This window comes from Neodiprion lecontei, chromosome 1 (assembly GCF_021901455.1).
Source record: "Neodiprion lecontei isolate iyNeoLeco1 chromosome 1, iyNeoLeco1.1, whole genome shotgun sequence".
Lineage (NCBI taxonomy): Eukaryota > Metazoa > Arthropoda > Insecta > Hymenoptera > Diprionidae > Neodiprion > Neodiprion lecontei.
In genome coordinates, this window is record NC_060260.1 from 34221798 (window position 1) to 34234898 (window position 13101).

Sequence of the window (13101 nt, forward strand, 5' to 3'; positions counted from 1 at the left end):
TAACTTCTGTGACGATATTAATCGAATTGCTTTGAGGTATTTTTTTTTTTTTTTTCCTATAATGGTTGACATATTAGTTTTCCTTCGCTTCTGTCAACTGATGTATACGAAAGCTGGATTTATGATATGATTATACACGCATGACGAACCGTTTGCGGTAAACGAAGTCTGATATCATCTCGACATTTTTCTCCGTATATGTATAATGTTGCGCAGCGATTATAGCTACATTGTGGAATAGTTTGACGTATTTCGAGAAAAACCACGCACAACGGTTTATCTCATTTCCGGACGACTTTCGCTCGGCTATCTTGCCATTCTTTGTCTTCAGCGTCGTCTGCGTTATGTAATAGCGAATTGCATGTGAAAACATCTGAAAATTACATAATTTTCCGATTCACGAATAACCCAAAATATTTCGTGTACATCCGAACGAAAAATATGTAAAGTGAACTCTTCGAAGTCTGCGGCCAGGATTGTAAATGTTGAAAAATTAGGTGTCACTGTGAAGTGTTTTCAACGATTTGTACCGAGATAATTTTTACAGCGAGTATCATTTAGGGAACACGGGTCTCTTGACTCGAATTTTTTGGTCTCTGAATTCGCAACTCTGCAGCGTGTACATGGAAACTTATTATAGACACACATGTGCGCGCACATAATGGCTCGTTAAAGTTCTAATGAAAGCAGAGAAAAACGCTTCCGCCGCCTGAAAGCGTGCAAGCCAACAGCCGGCTGGATATGAACAGAGAGAGATAACTCCGTAATAAAGTTCAACCAGTTACTCTTCATTACCTTTACTTTATCCGGATTAACACGGCTGTTTTGCGTATCCTCCGTCCGTCTGGGCTCGGAGTTGCAGTAAACCGATTGGTCGAGCTGCTGCCGCCTGAAAAACAAGGAAAATGCAAATATTAAATAAGAGAATCTTGCGGCAGGTTCCGAAACTTTAAGCTATCTCACAATCGGCATCGTATGAAAGAAAAAAAAATCACATATTTTGTTGTTTAATATCGAGTCCCATTCTTTTAGTCTCGGTGACTGCAAGAAATTCATTACACTATCATTCCGAGGAAAATTGAAGCGTCAAACGCGCACCACTTCCCGCAGTACTTATCGTTAGTCACCGGGACGGTTGCGGTTGGAATCTGATCGTGAGCTTTGCGAGCTACGGTCGCAACTTCGATAAGCAATGTCAGAGGTATAGAATACCTATCAATGATTATTTTACAGCTGATGATTTTACAGTTTCTCATGAGACGCAACGGCTGCGAGAATTATTCAAAAGAAAAGCATCTGCCGAATGAATCGAAAGTGACTGCTGCAGCTGCCAATAAACCTCGCGCCCACTGAATCGTACATTAAATTTGACGCTTAGCCTGGGTGCGATCATCGTCGTCATCATGGTTGCATCTACTGTTTTTAATAAAGAGAATTAAGGCGCGTGCCGCGTTACGAAGCGCGGAAATTACACCCCTGTAATTTTAATCCCATATACTGCAGCACCGCCGCAATGAAAACAATGTTTTAATCAGCCCCATTGTAGGCGTTAGCCGCAGAGCGCGGCACGTGAGGCGCGTGAAGATTACACGCAGACACACCTGCTCGAATAGGTCTCGTTGGCGTAACAAATTCCGCGTGTCATATAAGATAATTCTGTATAAATTATAATTACGCACGCGAGTCGCGGCGGAGAGAGGTAAAATTATCGCGCATCAGAGGTGTCACGTCGCTCTTTATAACCACGTCGTTACCGTTCACCTGAGGTAAAGAGTCGGTTAATTAACAATTACCCGCTCGTATAATGCACTCGGCCTCTTCCCGCGAACCTTATAAAACCCGGGCAGATGCAGAGCCGGTGGCACAAGGTTGCATTGCGGCAGGTACGCGAAGAAGCTAAGAAATAAGTCAGCGTTAACGCGCGTGAATTGAATTTCCGTGACGTAAAATTTGCGACGCTCATTTTACTGCTATTGTTGTTGTTGTCTATAGCGACGGTTGTGACTATTGTATCGACGTTAATCAGTAATCACTGGCAGCTGTACCAGCACTTATTGTTGTTGTTGTCTTTGCACATAAAACAGATGACGAGTAATTACGTGAAATTCATTGTCAACGACGTAATAGTTCGATGTTAGGGTAAAATGGGAAAACATTGAGTTGGAAGAAGCCAATTCTGTATTATATAGGTATACAAGCTCTGGAGATTGTCCATCTGCCTCGCCTCGTCTTACGCTCAGCTATGTGCGGCAGGTTATTGTCTTCCTTGATACAATACCGAGGAATTGGCGTTAATTAAGGTATATTGACAAAGTAATAAGCCGTCACGCGCGAAATTATCACCGAGGTCATCACCGTTACGTTAGGGGTAGAAATAACAAGGAGAAAGGCGATTCAACGATCCCGAGAAATATAAAAGTGACAGGAAGGAAGAAAGGAGATAAAGAAATAAAGGAAGGGAGAGACAAAAAGGGAGAAAAGCTAGGACAACTCGAATAAATATATAAAGGGAACGAACCGAGTCAGACGCGGGGCAATGTGTGGAATGTATTTCTTGTGTATATTCACAAGCCGGTGAGAAACGCCATAACATTCATAAAGAGTCACGATAAACCATAACAAACCACAATGAAACGCTTCGTATTCTCATGGGATTGAGTTTCACACCGCCGACGGTAGCTTCCGCGGACGAAAGACTAATTGAATAATTTAAAATTTAATAAACAATAAACGCGACTGTACCGCTTCTGTTCCATTCTACCGTATATCATACATACACATGCTTGTACATATATATTGAACGAAAGCCCGCGACGGTGAAACGCTAATTTCTGTTATTCGTCGGAATTTGTACCCTAGGTAATTGCGTACAATAATAATTACCGCAAAGTAATGACAGATTTTTTAACTTCCCGTTTCTCGATTTTCAAAGAAAACAGAAAGTTATTGGTGATGACCCCGAAAGTAAAAAGTCGAGTTTTCACTAGATCTACACGTTTTTAAGTCTAGAGCATCACCTTCAATCATTTTCAGATGGACGACCGTGTGTCTGTATGTATGTACGTACGTGATCAATTTTTTTATTCGACTTTATCTCGAGAACGAGTCTCCGGATTTCAAAGACTTTGATCTCAATCGACGCAGCTTTTTTACGCTTAGAACTGATTAGATTTTGGTTCTGATCGGTTCAGTACTTTTTCAATTATTCGAGTAACAAAATTCCAAAAAATCAAATAAAAATGATATCTTGAGGATGGATGAATGGATTTGAATGAAAATTGGTAACGTTTTTTTGGGTCGTTAATCACGAATCCAGGGTCAGATTTGCAAAATTTAAATTTAGCGTATGCAAAAAGGTGAAAAAAAAAACTAAAAACATTTAGATTCAGATGAAAATTGGTACTCGTTGATTTGTTGGGTGGCTGATCACGAATCTGAAGTCGGATTGCGAAATCCAAAATGGCCATCCAATATGGTGGAAACAAATCAAAAAATATTCCGATTTTGGCTTCAGAATCGTTAATCACGAATCTGAATTTATAGTTCGAAATTGGCATTTGATATTATTCTTTTTTTTTCTGTATGAACTTGGAACCTGCAGTGCGAGAACGGGAAGTTCGAGGGTTTACTTGCGGCCAGTTTAAAGCAGCTTCCTTCTTTTCCCTTTCTTCACATTCACCGGATATATACCGAAGTTCTTTGGGCTAATTTTGCGTGAACACTGATAATCTCATTAACATCCAAAGTAAATTTCGAACACGTAAGTTTCATCGATTTATTGCTGAAACCGTGTCTCATCGCGTGATCAGAATTCAGAGTAAAACTCAGAGCAAGACCCAATAATCAAGCATTCTGATGAATCTTCGTACCGTCCTCTACGCTCGTAGAAAGAATGACACGCTGTATACAACCGTGCAAGAGAAAACTAATCGTAGCAAAAGTTTACACCTGGACGATCAGACGCAGAGGTTGTATTTAATTATGTTTATATTGGCCTTTGCCACCGTCGCGTAAGTTGCACAAGATGCAAATGTGAAAAATTCAGGAAGGAAACTGGTCCGTGCAGGAGGAACGAACCAACCTCGGCAAGTCTGGTCTCTGAATTTGAATAAAATATTAATTTAGTATAAACCATACGCGTCAGAAGTACAACGCTGTTTGTGTTTTATAGTCTCGGCAAGTCGACGGGTGGGTATTTGATTGGCAGATGTCGTCCTAGGGCCGGGATGAGGAAGACCCCCTTTATTTCTATGAATATGTTAATTCGGTCATTCGGATGTCATTCGTTTGAACGTTGATGGATCGTGTTGCCTATCCTTGCCTCTAGTCACCGCTGCCGTTTCTTTTTTTCATCATTCTTTTTCCGTATTTATTTATTTTTTTCTCCACCTCTTTCCTCTTCCTGCATCTTGTTACGGTACTGTGCGACCACGTGACCACGCCTCTGCGGGTATTGTGTGAATCGGTGATGGATTCGCGCTCGTCGATCATCGCGCAACCTAAAAAATGCGATTGAAGCAGGCGATAATTGCGCTATGTGTGCTCGGGCTAGTAGCACGCGCTGCGTTGCTTCGAAAAGAAGAGGAAAAAAAAAGGTTGAAGGTGACTGGATACAGAGCGGCGAAACTTTCACACGGAAGAACCTCGTACTAACAATAAATAATTAATAAACAACCAATCAACTCTGCGAGTGAAATTTTCGCACGTGCCGGCGTGTAATATTTAAATGAACAACGTGTACATGTACGAAATTCATTGTCGTTCCATTTTGATGAACAAACATATTTTCTTTATTTTATTTTCATTCGTTTATTTAATTCTCTTCTATACGCATAAGCTTGTCTGCTCGCAACCCGACTGACCGGATCTGCGGGCTAACGTAATTTCCTGTTCCAGTGTCATAATTGTTTTTATTTTTAATTTTATTTTCCTTTGTGTACTCTGATACAGCATTGTTGTGTAAGTGCTTATTTTTAACCACCGCGCGGTTCAAGATAATGAAGAAGAACGACTTGATTATTTCACCTCCGTGTGTACGTGCTATTGAACTTGATAATTAATGACAACGTTAAAACAATTGTCTTCTAATCCTTTACACAAACTTTAGTAGTCACCGAGTCAGCTGATATCAGCTTGTTCTGAATAAGAATTTAGTATTCGTGTATATACATATATATATATAGTATTAGTATATATAAGATTTTAGTATTAATATTAAGATGAATGAAACGACTTTGTTGAGTAGAGTTTAAAAATATTCAATTCAGAGTTTCTTAATTTTTCCTTTTTTTTCAAGTTTTAATAACATGTTAGTCAAAAAAATAATTATGTCGCCACTCTATAACGGAGTTAAGCAGATGCCGTACGTTGCTTGAATGGGCAAATATCGAGTCACAAACTTTGAGAGGTTCATTGTTCGTCAAAAGTGGCAGATTTAAAAATTGACTAACAAAAATAAAACAATAATAATATGATAATTTTCTAAAACACCCCCTGTTACAATACGTATAGGCATATAACACAGCGACACAACTACAATTACAATTACACAGGCACAGCTGAAACCGGTAGTGAAAAATGTCTAGTTGAAGTTACGAGTACCTTGTTCTCCCGCATCGCGACATATGTGACATCGCAGATTCTTATATACACAATGCACGTACTACCTAACATAGAGTACCTAAAAGCAACACAGCACACGGTGCGTCCTGTATTAACGTGCCATTAATTCTTCTACCTTCCGAGGGCACGTCTACTACCCACGTATAAATCGAGAGTCAAAAAGTACCCTCCCAACCAAAATCAAAAAGAAAGAAAAAAAGAAACCAAAGTAAAACAATATAAACAAAAACGGCACACAAAAGCGTTGCGTAATTTCAAGCGACGCTGCTACTCTCAAAGGGTCCAAATGACAATATAGCCGTCGCACCGACGGACGATGCTGGGACAATTTAGATGGCTACACCGTGTGTGTAGTCCACATACGTGCATATACATATATATATATACCAAGCGTACGTCAAAGCTCAACTGAGCAGTGCATATGTTACGTGTCGCGAGTTGGGAAGAGGGAGGGCGGGAGGGGAGGAGGGGGTGAGATGTTGGTTTATACCTCACCCACAGGCATACGGTGAAACCTCCTCCCTTCACATTGGGCTCACGTGTCGTTCCTCTGTGTGTACAAATATTTTCACTACCGTCTGTGTACGCCCACAAAATTACACGTGAAGCAAAATTTTCCAGCCAAGTATATTACAGGTTTACGTACGCATACGACAGCCTCGATGTTTCAATTTTTTTTTTTTTCTCTTCTCTTTTTCAATTCTTTTTAATTCGCGACCAATAATTATTTTCACCGGTGCACGGTACTGAAAATGCGATTGAACGAAAATAATGTTCTTCATACCGTGGCCGCGAGAATACATTATATGTTCAATCAGAGATTTTCGTAATTCAAAGATACAGTTGAAGAAAAAACGTTTTACAAGATAAAATAAGCACCTTAAAAGTCTGATGTAATTATCCCCAAAGCGAGAAGCTGGCATTTCACGTTTATTATACACTGCTTCTGTTTCGCCATCGACTTTTAGACGAAGTACAATCTTTCGTAGGATTATCTCAAGTGACTCAGGTCTTTCCGTCATCGAAAGCTGATTTCGTAACGAGAAAAGACGGTCCTGTCATCAGTGTTATTTTTACACAAAAAGACCGAATCGTAGGACAACCGTCTAACGGGTGTAAAAAATACTCGACTTGAATTTTCCCGTACACTACGTATTACACTTTTTCCACATATCGGGGAAATTTTTGTAAGGATAACATTTTTTTACCATCGCGAACGATACTGTACCGTAAAAAAGGGGGCTTACTGCCTGAACATATGCGAGGTTTATACACAAGCATACCTACGCAAGCTTGTATATCTGTAAGTGCGAGCGTATCCTCCTCGGCGGGTCTAAAAATTTGCATAAGACCATATTTCATTCCTCATTACTATTATTACGAGTATTTTGGCATTGTGCACTCGGGGCGATGCGTATCTGGGTAAACGGAGACCGACGCTATACGGTGTCGTATTGACATTTGCATCGTGACAAAAAGTACCCACATTCACGCCTTTTGCACCGCTCGTACGGCACACGCTGCAGCTATATACGGAGAACGAATAATCGTCGTCCCCCCCTTTTTTTTTTAACCACCCGGTTTTACGTTGTGTCCTTCGTACCCATATCCATTCTCGTTTCCTACTCACCGTCATACGGCCAACTTTTTTCTTCCCGTACTTCCGAAAACCACTCGACCTTAATATACCTGCGCATTGTCGAACACAAGCGCTTATCCACGTATGTGTACGTACGTTGTAAGCTACACTGTGTACACACACTCGAATCGCCATTAAGCCGAGATGAATTATCATTTGTGAAGGAGATGATAAATATGACGTCGCGTGTATAAGGAATAGAAAGTGGCTAATCGGTATGTTATTTGCGGATTAGTTAGGTATTCCCGTTTTACGTCGCAGTTCTCACTATTACACGATATAAGCCTAGATTATATTAATCATAAGCGTCTCGCTGTTGGACAGAGATTTTTATATTTATGAGCTCCCAATTATTTTCAATGCTCGAAGTGATTAATCATCGAGCGATCAAGAATATATGCCAGGTTGTATTAATTATAAACTTTATTATACGGGTTATATCGTACGCGCTTAGCGCGAATAGTATAATTTTGAAAAGAGAATTGGTTAGAATGTTAATTTATGCGCTGAATAGAACGCGAGAGCTTTTAGGAGTAAGTAAAGTTCCAACGGTTTTACTTCTGTGAAAAAAAAAGAAACCCTTATATGGACACGATCCATGCGCATAATTATATCGTTAAATTCTATCCAACATGTATAATTTTATCTCAAACTGACTCACTCGAGAGCAGATGACACGGTGTGTGCCACGTGTAGATAAGTGGCTTAACCTCTAGGTGAGCCCCCCCCCCGCGGTGGTTAGAAGAGCGTCAAATATGTTAATTTTCTGCCCTTTAAATCAAACGGGAATATGTACAAAAAACAAAAAAAAAAATAAAGTACGTGGGGCAAACAGTCAGACAAGCAGGCGAAAGCAGTCGCCGCAACGAGTTGTCGATGACTCGTGCCGAGCACATGACGCTGTTAGGGTTTCATTTAATTAGCGGACAAGCCCCTAGCGACGCGTTTGATTTCCACGATAAGTCGGAGCACAGGGGTAAATAAATAAAATTCCATTAAACGGAGGAATGTTTCCACGTGAAGAGAAATTTCCGTTTTATAGAAGGCAAAGGATGAAATGAAACCCCCCGCAAACCTGATATACCCAATATTCAACGGCAATGCACATATGTTATTTTGTTAACATGCACGAGCGGATTATCCACCCAGTGTAATTAATTGCAAAACAAAAAGATGATTCCGATTATTATTCCCGCAGTTCACTTCTTCGCAATGAATTCAAGTTTAAAATTTTCCAACTTGATTCTTTTTCTCTTTCTTTCTCTCTCTCTCTCTCTCTCTCTCCAATATCCTGTAATAAGCGACGTGCTGGCACGTTGACCCGATCGAACGATTCGGGACAATCGTAACGCGGTCATTGGAATCACGCAGCGGATGCCTCGACAAAGCAACGAGTCACACCGTCCCCTTTGACATATAAACGGGGAAAGTCGGCAACCCCCGACCGATATGCCAAAAATTCCGAGCCAACTCGTCCGCGCACACAGAGAGTCGTAGGTTCTGATTACCGTTCAACCGAGCGAAGAATCGGCGATTGTGAGGGTCGTTCTCGCCGCTTTGGATTACGGAATCGTTTACCTCCCGATTCTTCCCAACCGCGTGTGCAACTCGGCGTGTGCAGTGCTCGGCGTACCGTACGTGTATACAAATCGACCAGGTGGGCGTGTAACTCCCGGTTTATCGCAATGCAAACCACGCCAAATCCGACTAATACCCGTAATTTGACCGTTCATTGTGCCCCCGAATGCCGAATGCAGAGGAACGGCGATCAATGGCGACGAGGAAAAAAGCAAGGATCACGATGTCGGGGGGTAATTGCGCCAATTGCTCGCGTAATGTGCACTGCAGGGATTTCGGCACATATTATAGGTATGATATGGTATGCGTACAAACGTAAGTCGATGATTTTCTACACCCCTGCAGTACACGTGTATATATATATATGTGTGTATATATAACACGGGTAGGCGAGCTCGCCGAGTGGTTGTGGGGTGTGAAAAGTGGTGGTTGGTCACCGTCCCGACGGTATGCGGAGCACAAAGAACGCGGGTAACGTGTATGTACTTCACTCGAGCTCCGGAGGCGTTCCGAATATTACATATTGTGCGAGGTCACAATGGAAGGTTGATAGTGTCGATGAAACGCGTGCAGACCGTCGACATCCACGTTTCCATCGTGTGCCGGAATCGTTTATACCTACGGTACGAGATGAATTGCACCAAGAGAAAAAAAAAAAAAAAATTACGGGGATTTGTCGGCGGAGCGATCGCGTTGTAAACGCTGTACGTATGAGATGCGAGTAAGTACTAGGTACGAGGTTGATACGGTTGTTATTTTTTATAGATTTCGATCTAACGAGATTGCTATCGGTACAGAATATATACATCTATCTTATCCTCTTTTCCTTCTTTTCTCGATCCCGTACAATCGATAGCGTAAGTCTCCTATTCGTATAATTTGCCCTGATCTCGCGGCAGGGGAATGAAAGTCGTCTACGTTTAATAGATACGCTTAATGTTTGTAAATTGACTTGCATGCACATAAACATTCAACTGCAACAGCTGCTACTGCTGTTGCTGCTTCTATGGAACAAGCCGCTCGAGTTGACCGAATTTCATTAAACTGAAGTTCACGTAACGCAATCAGCAAATTCGTTCAGGCAAGCTTCAGGATACCCGTTACTTCGTGGCATCTGTGCCTATTCAAAGGCGATTCATATAATACATAATCATTTCGTACCCCGTTTCGAGAATGTGCACAGTTATATCAGTTTGTAGATAAAAGTTCGGATACGAATTTAAATAACTGGCAATAAAAAGAAAAAAAAACGTGGACAATATATTTTTTTTTTTTGCGAAATTCAAAACTCATGCAAATTCACGGAGTGACAAAGTAGCCTGCAGCAGTTTGCTGATAAATTTGTACGATACGGAAACAAGCACACGGTAAGAAAGAGTTTAAACTTATGAATTATTCTTGCTGATCGTCGTAAGATATTTTATGCATATAATTACTTTTCAGAAATATTGTAATTAATTTTACTAAAGAACACAATGATACAGCGCAGATTTCTACACAACATCCTAGCAATCCGCGCGGCAACGCCGACTGCCTGCAATCTATTGTAATTTATAAAGTTTGTAAAGTTTAAAACGTTATACGTATACGTTTACAAATCTATTCGATTCAATCTGTCGCTGCAGATCTGATTCAATTCAAGTACACATCGTCAGCAGGCTCGACTCGCTGCTCTCTCATCGTAAACAGCTGACGCTCTCCTCGACCATTCATAAATTAGGTAACTAAAACCTGAAGTCTAAAATTAACCAGATAACGATCCAGCACAGTAAGCAGATAATCGTTTCTCTAAATTCAATTCTCATCATCGGAATATATGACAATTTGCATATTTTTCAATAAAATTCAATGCTCGCAAAACACGTGATTGTAAATTTGGTCGATCTGTTGAGGTCTTCCGATAGAATTAGCCATTACGAATAAATTTGAAGATATATATATATATATGTATCAGACTGCACACGATTATTCCACATTTAAGATAAACGTCGAGGATCGGGTTATAGCGCGTAGCTACTGTAATATTCTCGGAGATAAAGAAAGGCATAACCATTGCTCTTCGTTGGCTCCGATTAAGCGAAATGAAAACGAACAAGTGGGCGCAACTGGTCAATTGACCCAATGTCAGAGCGCCATGGAATGCCACCCCATACGCGTCCCCTTCCCCTCGGCCTAGGGTGGCCGGACGGTCTGTTGCTTCTGAGCCCGTGACCGTTTATCCGCCGACACGTCGTGAGTCAGAAAACAAAGATGCGACTTGGGTGACGAGATACTAAGCTTAATTGCTCGCTTCCTGCAGCCACCGAAGCTACGGAGATGGATTAATTTCTCACTCTCTATTTCCCTTCCTCTCTCTCTCTCATCCTCCGTTTTTCGTACGATCATGTGTAACACGATGCTCCGTACGTAGGTACATAAAGGAATTAAAAAAAAAAAATCAATTTGGTGTTGCGTTTTGCATGTAATATGTAAAGATGCTGAAAACGCGAAAATTGCAAACTTCTTATTGCACCGAGGCTGTAGATGTTGCGTTTGTTCGTACATCGGAGAGAGAACCTATTGACTGCAGACACGTAAAAGGAAAAATATTTTCTGGTCAGGTATCTCGGCTCAGGTATAATTTACTGCATTTAAAGACATACGTGCAGCACTGATATATCTATTGTACGAATGTAGCTTGGAAAGTTACGCGACTGCGATAAAGTTACACGGATGAGAGATGAGTCAGGTAGATAGGTGAGGTGCATGTTCCTGTGTTAAGTGATTCAGTAGCTCGTTTCTAAGTCGCGGTATAACGTGTAATCTACAGAACACGTGGACGGAATTTCAGGATCTACCGGTAAAGAAACGCGCGACCTCGGAATGATTAAAACGTGACGACGATGACAAAATACGACAGTGTCGTATAAGTAAAGATCTCACTTTTACGGTTCAGAGAAGAAAGAAACGTTCTTTCCGAAGCGATTTTCAATAACTCTATAAGAAATCGTTTCGATAGAATTTTACACATATTACAATTCTTGGTCAAATTTCACTTCAATTGTAATCCGATGGACATTACTCGTTCAAAAACAATAAAACCTCTCCTCCTTTTCTCAAATTTTTATAACACTGTAACTATTATCCCACATTTACACCTCAAAAAAATCCATCAATAATCGTTATCGGGTAACTAAAAGAAGCTTATTCGTGAATATAATATATACACGTAGAATCAGAGGCGTGGTACAAAGCATATCGATAAAAGAACGTAAGAATGAATACAGCCGAAATAAAGAGGTCGAGAGCCTGACGCCTGATAAAATTTACTTCTAGATTGTGGATATTTACCTCGATGTGGTGCATCAAGATTCGTTCATTGCGTACGTCGATCGATGACAAATTATAATCGGCACTGGGCCGAGATGCGGCATCCGAAGCTCTGGTCAAAGCTCGCATTACGCGCGATATAATTTATCCGGTGGTTTTTCACAGCGCGGAACAGCCGTGAATCTGTACATCGATATACGTATGTAGAATAGACGATAAACTTTCGATCCGATCTAGGATACAACGTCGCGATAGACGCACGCATCACCTAGCCTTGTTCGGTATGGGTGGTGTATTTACTATTTTTAGACCAGTAAGTTTCGAAAGGTTCGAAGACATCGGTGGTCTGGCTCGATCCGGTCTGCTCTCCAGGCTGTGGAACGGAACCGAAGACCAGATGTCGAAGCCTCTGCCTCCCGGCTAGCGCCACCCCCTGCAGTCGATCCTGTCGATACAGTTTCCGTTGGTCAGACGCTGAGACCCGTAGAAGATGGGCAACGAGATATCGACGCTGGCCAGTTGTTGTCTCCATTTTCTATTCTTCGTGGGCGTCTTTCTTGTTATTATACCTTCTTCTTGTTGCTTTCCATCCCTCGTAAGACGCACGGTATTAGTTTACGGTAGATAGAAGTACTTTACGGAGTTACGTATTCCTTTCTCCAACGGTATTACACATATTCAGATAAAACAGATACACGGTCAAGATTTTGTTCTTATATTTTATGTCGTTTCTTGCGGTTCGATCCAGAAATTCTGGTTAATAATTAAAGTGAATTTAGTCAATTTTCAACGCTAAAAACTTACAGCACGGTCTGTCGATGCAGGTGTCTCAAATCAGTTTTCGATAAACGCGGTAAAAACTCGACTCTGACCGCAGGTATAGAGATAAAATGATTGAATCGATCGAACGAGATGTGATTAAATATATATATATATATATATATATATATATG

The 13101-nt window shown here is 41.0% G+C and overlaps 1 protein-coding gene across 5 annotated transcripts in view; it reads right to left on the reverse strand.

Annotated features, from left to right (window-relative positions):
- LOC107227802 (rap1 GTPase-activating protein 1) overlaps nucleotides 1-13101 on the reverse strand; it is a 158347-nt gene that overhangs the window by 46320 nt on the left and 98926 nt on the right. For all 5 annotated transcript variants that reach the window (XM_046743782.1, XM_046743784.1, XM_046743791.1 and 2 more), the window contains exon 2: nucleotides 796-889. In XM_046743782.1, coding sequence (XP_046599738.1) covers nucleotides 796-889 — 94 coding nt within the window. The remainder of the gene's footprint in view (nucleotides 1-795; nucleotides 890-13101) is intronic.